The sequence below is a fragment of the Vigna unguiculata genome, chromosome 2, assembly GCF_004118075.2.
Source record: "Vigna unguiculata cultivar IT97K-499-35 chromosome 2, ASM411807v1, whole genome shotgun sequence".
NCBI lineage: Eukaryota > Viridiplantae > Streptophyta > Magnoliopsida > Fabales > Fabaceae > Vigna > Vigna unguiculata.
In genome coordinates, this window is record NC_040280.1 from 2,474,052 (window position 1) to 2,492,062 (window position 18,011).

The following is an 18,011-nucleotide window of genomic DNA, read 5'->3' on the forward strand; positions in this document are numbered from 1 at the left end:
TGGCATTCAATTCAGAAAACTCAAGGGTATAATTATTGTTATGCAATCGTGTTGGGAATAGTCCAAGTGTGAGTCAAAGTCTCACATTGGATAGAACAGACAAAGTTAAATACTATATAAGAATAAAGGCCTATAACACCATTGTCTTAAGGTTTTGGGGTTAAAGTGGTGTCAAAGGTCTTATATGTGTAAGACTAATGTCATATAACCATATGGAACCACAATCTCTCAATGACCATGACTATAACCATATGTGAAAAAAAATATATAACCCAACAGTGGTATCAGAACCGATGGTTCAGAGTGACTAACCGCATAACCATAACCAAAAAAGGGGTCACCTAAGTGACTGACCGCATAAATATATCATAAGAAAAAAAAAACAAGGGACTCACCCTTGAGGGAAAATTGTTGGGAATAGTCCAAGTGTGAGTCAAAGTCCCACATTGGATAGAACAAGCAAAGTTAAACACTATATAAGAATAAAGAACCATAACACCATTGCCTTAAGGTTTTGGAGTAAAAGTGGTGTCAAATGTCTTATAAGTGTAAGACTAATGTTATATAACCATATGGAACCACAATCTCCCAATGACTATGAATATAACCCATATGAGAAAAATATATATAACCCAACAAATCGAAACGTAACCCACCCCTTTATGTAATTCTTTCCTTGTAAAATTTTTATGATCACAAAAATAAGGAATTCAATTGTGATTCTCTCATAAGCAGGGTTTTTCAAGTTGACAAAAGTGGTCCAACCAATTTTACGCAACATCCAAGTTATTTCTTCTAACATGCCCAATGTGCTCAAAGTGCTTTCATCCATGTAGCGTGTAGGTAGAATCACTCTCTTAATCAAACAATCGTACCTCTATTTTGTTCTTAATTCTGGAAAATAATACCATGGGCATTGTCGTCAAAGAAAGAAGAAGAATGAGGACGTCTTCCTATGCTGGTGGATGTCCCTATTGTCGGATATGGTGTTGGATCAACATGAATAGATGCAGGAATGGCTTGGTGGTGCGAGCTTTGAATAGGACAAGCGGAGGCATGGTTACTGGTCGGACAAAGCGACAACTTGAGTGTCGCATTGTTGTCAGCATTAAAGCTTGGCTTGTGCAGTGATAGAGCATCTAATTGGGAGTGTAACACTAAGAACCGTGAGAAACACTTAGGGTTGTGAAAAACTAGTTTCCCTTCCTCCATTTTAAATTTTATTTTGTTTTATTTATTTTACTTTTTTAACTTGTGAAATTGACCAACATTTCTCCAGTAACCAAATGCATTGAATGTCACCATAGAAACCGAAGAAAAAACTTTCATATCCTCTTTAAGTCTATCACTCAAAAATTTTGTTCCTTAACTGTCATAGTGTTAAGATTTCTTGTGTAGTGTGTGAATTTCCCAAACAAATAACCATGAAACAAATATCCGCTATGTGCTTCACAAAGTATTAGTGAACAAACTTAGAACTTGAGTTAAGATGACAGATTCCCATTGTAATTATTATGTTATGCAAATGCAACAAACAAAATGACATGCAAATGACCCTCCCAAGCTTAGTTGTTTAAGTTTTCCCCAACATAAACAAAATAAATAAGAGTAGAAGGGATAAAACTCACAAAATTACTTGTGATGGGAGCAGAACAAGGTTATAGTCTTCTGGAGCAATTGTTCCACACATTGTTGATGAAGGAGTTGAGTATCTTGGAACTACCCGAACTCATTGTAATGGCGTTGTTGTTGAATGTGGAGCTTAGCAAGTGATTGATTGGTACGAGCAAACATTTCAACATGAGAATCCAAAGGAATAAATGGAATTTTAAAGGTGGAAAAAGGTTGGGAGGAGAGGTATTATGGGAGTCAGATGTCGAAAATGTTTTTTACCATGCACAATAGTGAATTTCGGGTTAGGAAGAGGTTGGGGTGACATGCCCTCAATAGAACTCATTACCAAACAATAGTGACCATCTCGTTTAGCAAACATGCCATTATTTATTAACATATCCAGATCAATACGAGACATCCTTGATATTGGCTTGTCATTCTCCAATGGAATGTTGAAATGTAGGAAATAATAGTAATCAAACCACCAATTGCTATGTGTCCTGATGAAGCTTTCCCTACCTTAGTGAGTTGGCAAGCAAACCAAGAACCTGAGTCTAAGTGAACATCAATTACCATACCCCAAAAAAATAATAAAAATAATAATACCAACAAGTGAAATGGACACCCCTTTGAGACTTTAAGTTACTGGGGAAAAAGGCACTCCTTTGAGACGAGTGTGGCAAGTGCAAAGCATTTAAAGGGAAGATCCATGCTTAGTTGGTAGGTAAGTGTCTTCTACACTAGAAACTTAAGAAGAATCTTTTATAAAGAGAAGTTAAAGTTCAAAGATTATATTCCTTAATGTCTTGTGTCTTACATCATTTAGTCAATTGCACTTAGGGACCCAACAAATGTAGAATATATGCTTCCAGATTTAAGATTAGATTATATGTTTCCAGCCAAAAAAGCTCCTCATTTTGTGTGCAGTATCATTATGTTTTTATTAAATTTTCTTTGCTTGAGGACAAGAAAAAGTTTAAGCTTAAGATAATTTGATCAGTAGATAAAATGTCATTGCATTCATGCATTAGTTTAGGCTATTTTCATATATTTTTCATTATTGCAATGATTTCATTATGAATTACTTGTTTCGGATCATATATTTTGGTTTATGCATTGTTCTTATAAACAAGTGTTTTAAGGTGTGCAATCATAGTTTAGAGGGAATTGGTGTCAAAAGTGAATTATTCAAATAAGCAAATTCGACAGGTGACTAGTGGATTTTTCCACAACTTATGGATTTGCCTAAGAATGCAAGACTCAAACCAGTGAATTCCACAAGTCACTAGTGAATTTTTTCACAACCTATGGATTTGACTTCAAAGATGTAGGATTCAAAACCAGTGAGTTCCACAAGTGACTTGTTGATTTTTCCATAACTTGTGGATTTGGCTCCATAATGTAAAATGGAAACCAATGAGTTCCATGGGTGGCCTATGGATTTTTCAGCGAGCAATTTTAATATTACATTGACTAACAAGGATTAAAAAGAAAAAAAAGGAAAAATAAGGGGAAGTGGTTTGGGGAGAGAGGTAACCATCTCAACAAAAAGGAGGAAATGTGGGAAACCATAAAAAGGAGGATCTTCTGCCATGTTAAGGACCACAAAATTAGCTAGAAAGATAAATTTATCAATCTTTACTAAGACATCTTTCACTACTCCATAGGGATAAGTCATTGAACGGTTTGCTAATTGGAGAGTTATCATAATAGGTTTCACTCTTCAATACCCAACCTTTTAAAAAGGGAGAAAGGCATCAAGTTGATGCTTGCTCCAAGGTCACACAATGACTTGCTCACCATTATATTTCCAATCTCACATGGAATGACAAAGCTTCCTGGATCCTTCGACTTATGAGGTAATTTTTGTTGAATTATTGCATTGCACTCTTCCGTGAGCATTATGGTTTCATCTTCTTGAAGCTTCCTTATTATAAAAAACAAGTCCTTCATAAATTTAGCAGAGCTTGACATCTACTCCAATGCATTAACAAACAAAATATTAATGTGGAGCTTCTTAAAGACCTCAAGAAATCTTTTAAGTTGCTTCTCTAGTTCTTTCTTCTACAACCATTGAGCGAATGGAATAATAGGAACATATTCTCTCATTTTACCCTTTACACTCTCTTGAATTTTATCTCTCTCATTCTTTTCCTCATAATTTTTTTGATCATTTTTTCACTCTCTTTCACCATCTCATCTCCTCTTTCTTTTTTCTCACTTCCCATGTCACTCCTTTTCTCATTCTCTAACAACCTTCCAATCCTCATTTGAATTGCCTTACATTGTTCCCTTGGGTTTGGAATAGTGTGACTAGGAAATGTTTCAGGAGATCTCTATGAGAGTTGTCGTGAAAGTTGACAAATTTGATTCTCCAAATTTCTGATTGAAGATTCCTGGTTCTTGAATTAGTCTTTTTCTCATTCATGGTTCTTTCTAATTGAAGTTTCTGATTAAGCGAGATCAGTTTAGCTTAAGCGAGAACTCGCAAAAACCTGTTGTGTTCCCTGTTTGTAATCTTGCCCAAGCGAGAATTTCTAGCTTAAGCGAGAATTGCTGTAAAATTTTAATTCCTTAATTTCACTTGTGGGTTGATTCAATTACTCTTAAAAGCATGAATCTGTGATTATGTATGTTTCATATTTATTTATGATATGTGCATAGCTCACCTTATCTGTTTGTGTGTGGCGATGATCGGGTAATTTATTATCCGAGAGCTGATGATGTTACAGGTGAGCCAGGAGACGCTTAGTGGCGGAGAGGGGGGTCAGTGCACGAGGGGATTTATACTATTTTTGTTTTAATTTATATGTAATCTGATTACAGTTTCATGGATTTGGATTTTAATTGTAAAGGCGGATTTTGTGTTATTTTGTCTATTAATATTTTATTGTGAAGGTTTAAAGTTGAAATTTCCCGTGATTTTTGGGAAATTATTTCATTAATAAATGAGGTATTTATATAAATTGTTGTTTATTATTTATTTTAAGTAATATTCTACTGGGATGTTACAATAATTGTTAAAATGCTGATTCTGTTGTTGGCCCACTGCATTCACTTGCGCCTCTTGTTGAGTGACTTGACATTCACCATTTTGATGCATTCCTCAACAGAAAAACATACTAGAGAATTTACATTAACAACTTTTGCTTGCATATTGTCCAACTTCTTAGTTAACTAGGTAATTTATTGTGTTAACAACTTGTTTTGGGCTAGAATAACATCCAAAGTATTTACCTCTAACACTCCACCTTTTCTATTTTGACAGTCAAATTGCATGTTCACAATATTATTTGCCATTAATTCAAGAGTCTCTAAAGCTTCTTATGGTGTTTTCAAATTACACGGTCATCCACTTGTTGCATCCAAAATTACTTTAAAAGAGGGTGTAAGGCCATTATAGAATATCTGGACTTGTAACCAATTTGGTAAAGCATGATGTGGACATTTCCTCAATAGCTCCTTATACCTTTCCCAAGCCTCATGTAGAGATTTAGTTTCTTGTTGCATAAAAGTAGTGATTTCATTTCTCATTCTAGTTGACTTAGATGAAGGAAAGTATTTTTTTTCACAAATTTTGTTGCCATATCCTCCCATGTAGAAATATTCCCTTGAGGTTGTGTTTTGAAGCCAAATTTTAGCTTTATCTTGTAATGAGAAAGGAAAAGCCTCAAGCGGATTGCTTCATCTGAAACTCCATTAATATTCAAGGTATCACAAATGGCCAGAAAATTCTCCAAATGAGAATTGGGATCCTCTGAAATTGTACATCCAAATTAATTTTGTTGGATGACTTGTAACAATGCGGGCTTGATTTCAAAATTGTTGGCTTGAATAGGAGTTCTCGCAATGCTCCCTTAGTAATTATTATTATTTGGCATAGAATAATCAAGAAGAGTCCTTGTAACAGGTGGTTCTCATTCTGTCATTGTTGATATATGCTCTTTCTTATCAATTGGTGTCTCTGCTTTTCTTCTTTGTCTCTTCTTTCTTGCGGTACTCCTATTACGTCTAGTGCATTCAATTTCTAAAGTTAAAAAACAATTCTTTTGTTGCAAGTGTACCTCGCATAAACAACTTAGAGATACAAAATTCTAACAATAGAAATTATGCGATAACATAAGGGAAAAAATAAAGATAATCAAAACAAAAAGAATAAACTAGAAAGAATTTTTTTTTACTCCCTAAAATTTAAAACTCAAATTTTAAGCCAATTAGATCACTAAATCAACAGGAAAATCGATCCTTGACAACAATGCCAAAAACTTGATAAACGTTAGGCAAGTGCACCAATCGTCAACATAGTTATAAAATATCGTCTTTTGGGATTGAATTCGTTGAATACTAGATTCCTAATTTATGTAATTTTGAGAAATTGAAAATGAGATATAAAATGTTAAACAAAGAAATATAACAAAAACTTTAATCAATATAAGAAATGTCAAAGAATTGATTTCATATCCTTTCCTATATAATTCTACTCCTTTCAATTGATGCAAGAAATGTAATTATCCACTTGAGTTTATTTAGAGCTATTTTAGCCCTAATCCCTTAGATAGGCAAACCTATTCATTGAATTTGAACCCCCAATCCCTTAGGTAAGTTACAAAAATTCAATAGAATCATGAAGATTAATAATAATCTCTATTGCCAACTAATTAGATATGCATAATCTCCCAATTGTGACAAAATCCTAATTTGTTCTATCTATAATCACAAACAATCTACAATTTCCCAATTGTGAAATTGCTTATAGAATAAACAATAGAACAATAAATAGAACACTAAGATAAATCATATTAATAAAACATCAAATGTCAAGGACTAAGAACTATAATCTAGAGTATTACATCAATCCTCTAACAAAAAGATAAAATTAGTTCTATATAATGTAGAAAATGTGAAAAAGCTAAAAACTAGAAGAGGAGGATGAAAATGGAAAAAAATTCCCCTTTTAATGTTTTCCCATGTTTCCTCCTTTTGCTGAGGTGGTTACCTCTTTCCCCTAACTACTTCCCCTTTTTTTATCCTTTTTTTTTGTTTTTAATCCTTGTTAGTCTATGTAATATTAAAATCACTTACTGAAAAATCCATACGTTATGGAAAAATTCATAGGTCATTTGTGGAACTTATTGGTTTGCATTCTATATTTTGGAGCCAAATCCACAAGTTGTGGAAAATTCCGCTAGTGACCTATGGAATTCACTAGTTTATTCTGAGTTGAATCCACAGGTTGTGGAAAAATCCACTAGTCACCTGTGGAACTTGCTAATTTGAGTTCCTTTTTTGACACCAACTCCCTCCAAACTATGATTGCAAACCTTAAAACATTTGTTTACAAGAACAATGCAGAAACTAAAAAATGTATGATCTGAAACATATAATGCATAATGAAATCATTCCAATAGTGCAAAAATATATGAAAATAGCCTAAACTAATGCATGAATGCAACGACATTTTATTTGCTCATCAATATTTTATGCCTTGTTTTAACGTTAAGGTATTGAAAGATTCAAAACCTTCTAAGACTTTGATATTGTTGACAAATGGACTGAAATTTGGTGTTCGATGTTGTATACATTACGAAAATAATAGTTGCACATTCTATATGAATTCTTTGGACGAGAAAAATACAATACAAAATAGTGGAGTCAGCCTTGAAACTAAGTCACTACAATTTTTAACATCCAATGATCACATCATGCATTTAGATCAATGACGTACTACTATGTAATAGAAGAGATCTAGGAGGTTGATTATATTGAATTTTCTATTTTATAGTTTTCAACTATAAGTGGGTTGACAATGAAAGTGATACTAGAATGGATGAAAGGAATGATACTAATTGATTTTTGGAATATTGGTTATGGAGATGAACCCTTTGTCATGACATGTCAAGCATATGAAGTTTTCTATGTCGAAGATCCTACATTTGAACATTGGTCTATTGTTCTTCATAGGGAAAACAAATTGAAGTTAATGAAGAGGATATGAGTAATTTTCATATTACTAACATTTGTCTATTTAAGATAATGATGAATTTTGATGAAAACCATGTGGTTGACGATGTACATGCAACCCATGAATACTATAATGAAGGAATATAAATATGGTCATTCATAACTTATGTATGAATTTAATATTGTTGTATAAATTTATTTGTTTGTTGAAGCATATGTTGTTATTGTGTCTATTATTAATGTTTTATACTTTAGTTCTAGGGCAAATATGGTTAGCGATCAACCTGCATTAGGCTCTGATGACACCTCTAAAAGATCTACTGATGGCACCATATTGAGGTCTCTCTCACTCAACCATTGCATCCAAATTTAATTGCATTTGTGAGGATTGTTTGGGCAAAATATCTCATAAATTTGTACAATAGTTTAGACTAGCTACAATGACTTATAATTATATTTTTCTATGTAAATATATTTTTTATTAGTATATAAAATTGTTCACTCTTTTGACCATTTTTTAATGTCTTCCTGCTCTTGGTTGTTGTATGTCGAGGTTTCTCAATTATGTGTAGGAAGACTAAATGATGAAGGATTATGTTGTTTTCTTTTAGATTGTTGAGTATGATGTGAGTTGATTAAGAAAGCTAAGTGAAATCCCCACTAGACATTAAGATAGCAAGCTATCCAGATGTGAAGGTTCCTTTCACAAAGCTCAAGAGAAGAAGATGATGGATTGATTCAAAACAAAAAGGAAATGGAAAGCACATAAACCATAGAAAATCAAGAACAATTAAAGGAAGAAGAAAACATAAAATGAATGGTAAAAATGTGAGAAGCACGCCACTACAAGGCTAGGCTAGAAGCCATGGCAAGCTTGAAGATGAGTGGATGTGTGCAGCCACTTGCTATGTAAGATAAGGCTTAAAAGTATTCATTCCCAAGGGAGGAAAATCTCACAAATGGTTGAGACACAATAATGTTTTTACTTCAAAATGTTCAACCCTTTTACATGTCTAGGAGCACCCCTTATATAGAAGAGTTTAGGGGCCTCTAAGCAAATAAAAGATACCTAAGGATGTCTCTACAAAAACCTAACCCTAGCTTCTAGAAACTAGGTCAAATAAGGTTACAAAAATGAGAGATAAAAGACCTAACTATGGTGTGTGCAAGGCTAATTTCGTTCTAGCACAAAAAGAGACAAAGAATGTGTCTCATATGTCTCCAAAAAGTGACCAAAGTGTGCTAAAAACAAAGGAGACCAAAGGTACATAGGTACACTTGCTTCATGCCTTTTACTTTATGCTTTATGCCTTTGCTTTACTCTCTCCTCCACATCATTTATGCTCCCCAATCACCATGCACCACCTAGCATTGCTTTCTTACTCCTAATTAACCTACAAAGCAAATAAACATAGATTAGCATGTTAGCTTAAGTCAAGTCAACTATAGTCAACAAGTCAAACCTAGTCAAAAGTCAACAAGTCAACTAAATTTGATTCAACTAAGTTAACTTTGGGAATAAAAAATAACAAACACAAATGAAAGGGATGAAGAATTAGTGAACTTCCTTTCTAAACATGCTTAGTCTTCTTAAGCATGTGCCTCCATCCTTGGTTGGGGTTAATCCTTCATCACTAAAAGAACAAAATATTTTAAAAAAAATATCGTATAAGATATGGTTTATATAAGAACTATAACATATTCCTTTGCTATAAAAAAATTATGTATTTTTAATGATAATAGGCTACAATTTATACAAGAACCATAGGTTCTTATCTTTGTAGTTTTTTATTTTTTGAATGGTAATAGGGTACGATAGCACAAAGGAATCATAGCCTATTAGAAATTATATACTACGATTTAAAATCGTAGTATAAAATGCTTGGTTTCTACTATGGTTTGATATACTACAATTTTTAAACTATAGCCTAACATTAGCCGAAGGCTTCCCTATAGTAATGTTTGATGACATCTTGTCATAGTTGAGAACCTAAAGAACAATTTTACTCGATCATATTCTATATTAGAGTATGTCCCTATATATTATAAGGATTTTTTATCTCTTTTTTCTTATGATTTTGTCATCAATCTTGATGGGATAAGTTGAGAAAAGTAATCTTCTCAAGTTGATTAAGCTTATACTTAAATTTTTTTATGTTTGGATAAGTCCCTAAATTCTGGAATCATTTATGGCACAAAGTTTTCAAAATTGTATTAAAGATAAACATTTCAAGTAAGGAGAACTATCTATGATTTTGATAGAATTGTAGGATAGAGGATCCGGATGTGAAGTACATATTTTGGCTTTCATGAAGGGACTGTGGTTGGTTGAGCATATGTTTGAATGCTTGAACTTTAGTGATGTTGGATTTGGTTTGATAAATGATTGAATATTGTTATTGAGACATTAGTGGGAAATTGGTCAATTATGTCACATGATTTACGTCCGACTATAAAGAATCACACACTAAAAAGGTGTGGTGACATTTTTGTAAATAAAAACATTTTTTTTTTACATTTGACCCTTTTAGGTCAAATGTAAATGACTTTTTAAAATATTGCGTGCAACTTTTCTTCCCCACTTCTACTTCCCTAAAAAACTTGTGTGTGAGACTTTTGTCTTCTCTAATGAAGACCCTAAGTGTGGTGGAGGCTTGGGTGACTAAAATAAATGCTTTTTTCATCTTTCATGGCTAGTTTCTCGTGGAGAGCAATTATGTCTGATTAAACTTGTGTTCTACATTGAGGTTAGTTGTCTAAACCTCTACTTTTATCACATTGAAATCATGGTTGTTTTTAGAGAGCTTAACAATGTTTTCGTTTGTTGCTTATGGATTTTTCGTTGTGGTTATGGGTGTTTCATGATGGTTGTTCCGATTGCATTGGAGTTTTTTTGGGTTAAGTGTATTATTAAGGTTTGTGCTCTACATTTCAATGATTGTTTTTAAAGGATCTTAATAATGGGAATGCATGAATGTCTCCATTAAGATTCTCTCTTATTTTTCATGTATTGTCATATGTGTTTCATGTATGTATAACAAAGTTGTTTCAATTGGCATTTTTCTATATTTCAAGTTATGCTTTTAAGTCAAAGCAAATTATGATTTTTTTAATACACAAAATTTACGTTAAGTATTATAAGGTTTGATGTAAGTTTACGTCGGGTATCGGAAGGTCGGACATAAATTTAAGTTAGGTATTGTGAGGTATGACGTAAATTTATGTTGGGTATTGTATGTCTGATATAAATTTATGTCATGGAGTTTGTTCAACGTAAATTTACGTCACCTGCAAAGACGTCGAATTATTAACAGATGTCAAAAACAAAATATCATACATAAAAAACCTTTCCTATGGTTATGTGAGTTGATCTAGTAATGAAATTATTCATGTTAATTGTAAAGTTTCCTTGAATAGAGTTTTGAATATAGTGTAGATAAGTAGAGTAGGTATGTATAACTTATGATAAATTATGAATTTGATATGAGCATAAACATGCATACTTTTGAGTTAGAGAACCAAAGTTGATTTAAAATGAGTAAAGGATGATACTTGAGAAAATTATGATTTTTGAATTGTTTAGAACTTAAAGTATTCAAATGCTTTTGAAATTATCTTTGAAATATGGTTTGATTTTGTTCTTAATGATGATTTGTTTGATATTTTTGCTGAAGCATATTTGCTCAAGCGAAAATAAAACGTGGACTCAAACCTTATTCTTTACAATATCTTCGCTCAAGCGAATGATTTTTCGTTCAAACAAAAATAAAGTTGAAAATAATCTTGTTTTCGCTCAAGCCAATGAGTTTTCGCATAAGCGAAAATGAAACTACAAGTCAACCCATTTTCTAACTAATTTTCACTCAAGTGAGTATATTTTCACTAAAGGAAACATTTTTTTCTCAAGCTAGAAAAAGTTCTTTTTTTTTTTCTAGTCTCTTAAACTCATTGAATGCAAGTGTTTTATGTAAATTGCATACTAATTCCTATATATTATTGATTTAGGGATTTTGTTAAATGAATTATATTGTATAACAATGTTTATTGAGACTGATGAAATTAGCATGTTATATGAAAATGTTTGTCGAGATTAATGATAAATTATATGGAATTTTGGTGACATATATGGGATGATATGTGAATTATTGTTGGAGTTGTGTATTAAGTATTGAAACTCGTGTTGTAATGGAGATCCCTCACTTCACTAATGATCTAAGTCACATAGACTAAGATATTTGGTGGTGAGAAGCAAATACAGGAGTTCTTACACACCATGACATGGGTAGATGTGTGGCATGTGCTCTAATGAATACCATGATCCTATATTCTTGAATTCACATGTAAATTTAGGTCTTGAATTAAATCAGATGTTAGTCTCCGGTGGGACGTGCTTCAGATGAGTTTTCAAAAGGCTTCTTTGATATTCCATTTGTTGAACATCTTTGATGTATTAGATCCATGTGTTGTCTATATGTTTGGTTTATGTTGACGTTTTAATGATATATAATTTTTCATTGATTGCTAATGAAGTTATTCCTTTTATATCATTCTTCTATGTTGAAAAATTATTTTTTAATAGTTTACCCTTGCATGTGCTTTTTGTTTTTGTGAACTGCAATGATTGTACTATGTACACAAACATATATTTACATGTGTAGAGAAAATGTTCAGAAGTAATATATAATTTTTCTTTTATTTTAATTCTTTGTATAAATATTTATATATATATATATATATATATATATATATATATATATGTGGTATATGTTTCAATTGTATTAAGTATTGTACAAACCCTTATGGGTTTATAATTTTATAGTTTAGTTGATAGTTTAGTTTTCACAATGTTACAATAATAAATTAAAAACTTGCACACCAACGTAAATGGGGATAATGGGATGGTTTTAGAATGTGAAGATATATTGATTATATAATATCCAATTATATAAGCACTAATTGGATTTTTATTTTTGTAAAGTAGTCTATTTATATTGTTTACTTTATTACTAGAGGAGTGTTCAATATTTGTTAGCATGATAAAAGGAGAATACACGTGGTAACTAAGTGTGTAATGTTATACAAATATATGCATACTGATTCAGTGAACAAGACAATTGTATTTTGGTAAAGTATTCTAATTAGAAGATAGAGCATCCTTGAACGAGTTGTGAGATAAACAAAAACTCTTCTTCTCTAAGCCTCTAACTCTCTAAGATTGAGATCTCATTGTCAAAATTGAGTATTGAATAAAGACCCACATGTACGAGACTTTATGATACTCAAGTAAAAACTTTAAAATGATAATAATAAGTAAAAATAATTTAGTGCCCATTCACTTTGATAGTATTGGATATCTATAGACTTTTTGGACCTCCATAAAGTAAATTAATAAAAAAAAAAGTGAAGGAGGAAGTGACACCATTTTGAAATCAAACATAGAGGGTAAAGGGGTATTTTAAAAAATATTAGGTGCAGGAAGTAAAAGCCGAATAAAAATGGGTGGAAACCCGAGCCCAAACACCGAAGCCAACTAACGAACGCAGTATAATTTCTCCCTCCATGATCTGGCTGCTTTCTGGGCTTCAATTTCAAGTTCCAGTTGCGGCGTATCTCCGAGCTCTACGGTTCCAAGGTTCGATTTTCGCTTCTTGTAATCATAATCTCTCTTATGTGACACCATTAATATGATTACAAACCGTGTTAATATTGTAATGCATACATGAATTAACCACGAAAGCTAATAATTTAGTGACATAATGTATACTCTGCATATGGTCTCATAAGAATGGCTAGAAAAGGGTTTGATTTTGTTTTTGGAAATTTCAAATGGATGAGTGAAATAATGTAATGTTCATAGGTTAGGGCCTTCTTCAGATATATTTCTCCATAAACTATTGTAGGAAACGAAAAATAAGGTAAAATAAATTGAACACTCTTTGTTAGGTTAAGTCAGTTTATGCATCAGAGTTTTTAGAGAAGTTAAAGTTAAGGGCATAACTTTATTTTAGTTTATGGGACAAGCTCAATTAATTTTTATTTTCTTATTTTCTTCTACTGCTCGTGAAGAAGTTTGTTCAAGGAGTTTCTAAGAGTAAGGGTCTATTTTGATAAACTTCTTCATAAATACTTATAAAAGAAAATAAAAAGATGAAGTGAAAATTAACTTCTCTCTAATTTAATTTATTATATTTTCGAATTTGAAGTGATGAATGGATAAGTTTCCCAATCTCGTCGTAGTTATTATTGTCCTCATAACTATGTGATTTGTATAGCTTATTCAATGTGCTTCTGGCGTTACAAATTCATCACCTGTGTTAATCGTTTTTTTTTTTCTTTGGAAGAACATTTCCGGCCTAGAAAACTCGATGTTGCATTGAAAGCACATTTTGTTCTGAGTAGCTCTTTCTCTTTCATCCAGTCAAAGATGGCTTTGTTTCAGAAACTTCAAGAGGTATATCATTATATTTGTAACGCAATAATTTTGGCTGTATAAGATTGATTTACTTTTTTTTATAAGGAATCTGTTTCTCTTACTATTTACTTAGATTATTGCAGAATATGTGCAAATTATTGTTTATTTATGAAACAAAACAAGAAATGGAGAAAAGACACAAATAAATAAATAATATGGCTTTGTCTCTCAATTGACCCCTTGAAGAACTAAATTGTCTAGAACTCATTTAGAGCATAATATTCTTTGCTTTGTAGCCAGTAGATAATAATCCATTGCACAAGAATACACCCAAGCTCATGACGAATATCTCCATAGCTCTAGAAAGAATGAAGTAGAACTGTAGAAGGAAAGTTCAACTCTTTATATTATCCATCTTCTCTAGTTTTCCTCCTAATTTTGTGTCGTTTCATATTTGTTACCTAAATTACTATAACTTTTATGTCAACATTATATGGATTCTGATTAAACCAATGATCAAAAGGAGGAGCTCCATAATTGATGGAAGTAGGATATCCTAATTCTTTCAGGGATTAGTGTTTTACAATTGTTCAGAGTTTTGGGCTATTCAAAGCTGTAGCTAGCTGTTACCTATTGTGGGTCATCAATCATATGAAAACTTATGACAATAATGAATAACCAATCTCGGTCTGAATTTGTTTCCAGGCTGTGAGAACCCTTGTAAAGCGCCCTGCTTTTGCTAGGGATCCTAGACAACTACAATTTGAAGCTGACATTAACCGGTTGTTCCTTTATTTAAGGTCAGTGTACAATTCCTTGAGACTTCAAGATATTTAGATCTTTGATTTATGACAGATAAGTTGTTGTCATGCTTTTGTGAATTCATATTATTCTAATGAGAGTGTTTTCAATTTCGTTGTGTATGTGATACTTTTCCTTCTTAACATATCGGCATATTTTGCTCATGCAAAGACTTAAATATCCAGCTATAATCGTCTAGGAAAGAATGCGGATGAAGCACGTGCCGAAGAGATTATTGAAATGGCAAGTAAAGCCTCGTTTGCTGATCAACAAATGCAAGTACAAGAAAATGTTCATTCACAATTTAAAAAATTTTGCACCTTCATGGATGAAATTCTACTTCCAAATGAAAAGATGGTAAATGAACATGAACCAGAAAGCACTGTGCCTCGCCGAAGTGGCCTTAGTTTTGCTGTGGGTAGGAGTGATCCAGCCCAAAATAATAATGGTGAGTTTGACCCGCACCTCCTTTCCTTTCTGCTTCCTTATGCAATCTTGGTGAGCATTAGGAATATAAATTAACAACCAGGTTCAACGTGTCTGTTTAAAACTGATATATTTAAGTCTTCAGCACTAAAGTGTCATCATATTTCCATATGTTTTACTGATCAGAATATCCTCATCCTTGATGTGATTTGTGTTTTAAGAGCCATACATAACCTAGTCGTTTGCTCTCTTTTATGTGGGTCACAGAATTTCTTGTAGGCTCTATGAATACTAAGCCAAGGATGTGTGAAGCTGACATTTGTTTCTATCTAATAATTAAATGTATGCAAATGTAAATATCATTGGTCTGTATGAGAAATGCTCATATTTTTTGTTCATGAAACTGACATGTCAGTAATTTAAAGTTTAAACACTAGCCTCTAAATTTTTGCATAACCGTTTTATGCTGTTTGTCTTCCTTCAGACAAACAAGCATACAGAAAATGTCCTATTTTAGTGAGAATTTACCTTTAGTTATTCATTTATACTTTCGTATATTATTGGGATATTTTCTCCTTTTTGCTTGTTCACTGTAGCCACTTGCTTTTGGAGCAGCTGCCCCCATGACAATACCATTAAGCCGGGCTGAAGTTTCTCAAAATCTGAAAAATCAACTTGGCTACACTGTTAATGTCAAACCTTCTCAGATACCTCACAAGGATGCTGGCCAAGGTCTTTTCTTAGATGGCACAGTAGATGTTGGTGCTGTGGTGGCCTTTTATCCAGGCATAGTCTACTCTCCAGCTTATTACCGTTACATTCCAGGGTACCCGAAGGTTGATGCACTGAACCCTTATTTGATTACTAGATATGATGGGAATGTCATCAATGCTCAACCTTGGGGTTGTGGAGGTGACAACCGAGAACTGTGGAATGGTTGGAAAACAGGGGAAATCAAGCCTGATGTGAAAAAAGGTGAGCCTGAGAGAGGTTCAGAAAGGTTTTGGAAACTTCTTAGTAAGCCTTTGGAAGGCTACAAAGGAGATAACACTGAAGTGATCGAGCGTAGAAACCCATTAGCCTTAGCTCATTTTGCCAATCACCCTCCTAAAGGGGTGCAACCAAATGTCATGATTTGCCCCTATGACTTTCCATTGACTGAAAGCAACATGAGAGTCTACGTTCCAAATTTATTGTTTGGAAATGCAGAGGTAAATATGAGGAGATTTGGAAGCTTTTGGTTCAAGGGAGGGTCAAAAATTAGCGGATCACATGTTCCAATACTGAAAACTCTTGTTCTGGTTGCTACTAGGCCTCTTCAAGATGAGGAACTCCTTCTTAATTACAGGCTGAGCAACAGGAAGCGGAGACCAGAATGGTATATTCCAGTGGATGAAGAAGAGGACAGGAGAAGATGGAGTTAGTCAATCAATTCAGAATTCCCTTGTTTCTGTCTCATACAAAGTTGTTCTTGTTATTTGTGTTGACACAGCAAGGATGGTGAATTTTTTGCGAGATTGATTTTGTTGCTAGGTTTTCTAGAAGACAAAATTGAATTGAAGGTGATGTCCAAAAGTCCAGGTTCAATTAAACTGAATAATGAGTAAATGACACATCACACTCATCCATCATTCTCTTACAACCTGGTACGGCAAACTCCAAAGTCTAGCATGTTGCTATGGATTCTGATTTGTCTCACTTGTGCTGCCTGTTACATCAATAATGAACCTTGGCATAGTTTTTCTGAACATCTTTCTCTCTTACATCCAACACCTTTTTATTTTTATTGAGGGGTTGTTTATTTGAAGAATCAATTATGACTAATTTTAGCAAAACTGAACAGTTACTTGAATATTATTTGGAAGTTGAAAATTTAGCTTCAAAACTATGAAGTTAGTTACTAAAGTATAAGTGTTTCATAAAATTATTTGCTGTATACGTAATAAATACACAATGACATAAGTAAAAATGTTAGTATAATGTTTTATATAAATTTTAATTTTATTTTGATGATAAAAATGTATTTTTAAAAGTATTTATAATTTATTTTTAATTAATGTTAAACTTTTGTAGTTTTTATTTATAGATAAATTATTTTAGTGGAACCTTTAGTGTCATATATTTTTCCATTATTCATGACAATGTCTTCAAACATTTCTAATGAAATTTAAAATAAAGTAAAATATCACTATTTTTATGAAGGTATATGGTGTTCATTATGTTAATTAATGTATTGGTTAAAAAATCTATTACATATATATATAAAAGGGAAAATGATATATTGAAATTCATTTTTTGACAACTTTTCTCACAACCTTACGTTACTCTAATTGTATCTTATTTTTAATATTTTTTTTTTTGAATTTTTATATTTGGCAAGGAGGTTGAAGGAGTTTGAAAGAAAGCGAGAGGTAGAAAGGCAAAGTGCGAGCATCATCTTCTTCAACCAGTCTTTGTCGTCGTTGTTCTTCGTCTTCAACCTCGTGCCATGTTCTTTAATCAGTCTTGGTCGTCTTCAACCCCTATTTTTCCTCAATACAATGTTCTTCTCCAATTTCTCTTATTTTAAACCTGTTTTTTTGAGACTCCATTTTTTAAACGATTATTATTCTTCAATACAATTTTCTTCTTCAACTTCTCTTTTTGAAACATGTTTTCTTGAAACCCCATTTGTTGAAACCACTATTCTTTTTCAAACTCCTATTGTTGAAAGTCGTCATGTTATTCAAACATGTGTTGTTGAAACATTTTTAAACGGTGTGTGTTCCCATTTGCCGTAAGGTTTGAAATCTCTAAA

At 32.6% G+C, this 18,011-nt stretch overlaps 1 protein-coding gene and 1 non-coding gene across 2 annotated transcripts; both read left to right on the forward strand.

Moving 5' to 3' along the window:
- Window positions 1-5,044: 5,044 nt before the first annotated feature.
- LOC114174762 lies at window positions 5,045-5,151 on the forward strand. The gene has a single exon (XR_003602725.1). It is a non-coding gene; the product is annotated as a small nucleolar RNA R71 (small nucleolar RNA).
- A 7,932-nt stretch (window positions 5,152-13,083) lies between these two features.
- On the forward strand, window positions 13,084-16,964 carry LOC114174061. The gene is made up of 5 exons (XM_028058803.1): window positions 13,084-13,207; window positions 13,917-14,026; window positions 14,693-14,787; window positions 14,974-15,236; window positions 15,830-16,964. The coding sequence occupies exons 1-5, from the start codon at window positions 13,135-13,137 to the stop codon at window positions 16,636-16,638; spliced, it is 1,350 nt and encodes a 449-aa protein (XP_027914604.1). The 5' UTR covers window positions 13,084-13,134; the 3' UTR covers window positions 16,639-16,964.
- The last annotated feature ends 1,047 nt before the right edge of the window (window positions 16,965-18,011 follow it).

What these genes read in the sequence shown, in the direction of transcription:
- LOC114174061 (XM_028058803.1), top strand. Translation starts at nt 13,135, where the DNA reads ATGATCTGGCTGCTTTCTGGGCTTCAATTTCAAGTTCCAGTTGCGGCG. An exon ending in TGTTTCAGAAACTTCAAGAG is followed by an intron (nt 14,027 to 14,692) that starts GTATATCATTAT and finishes ATTTGTTTCCAG; the next exon opens with GCTGTGAGAACCCTTGTAAA. An exon ending in TCCAGCCCAAAATAATAATG is followed by an intron (nt 15,237 to 15,829) that starts GTGAGTTTGACC and finishes CTTTTGGAGCAG; the next exon opens with CTGCCCCCATGACAATACCA.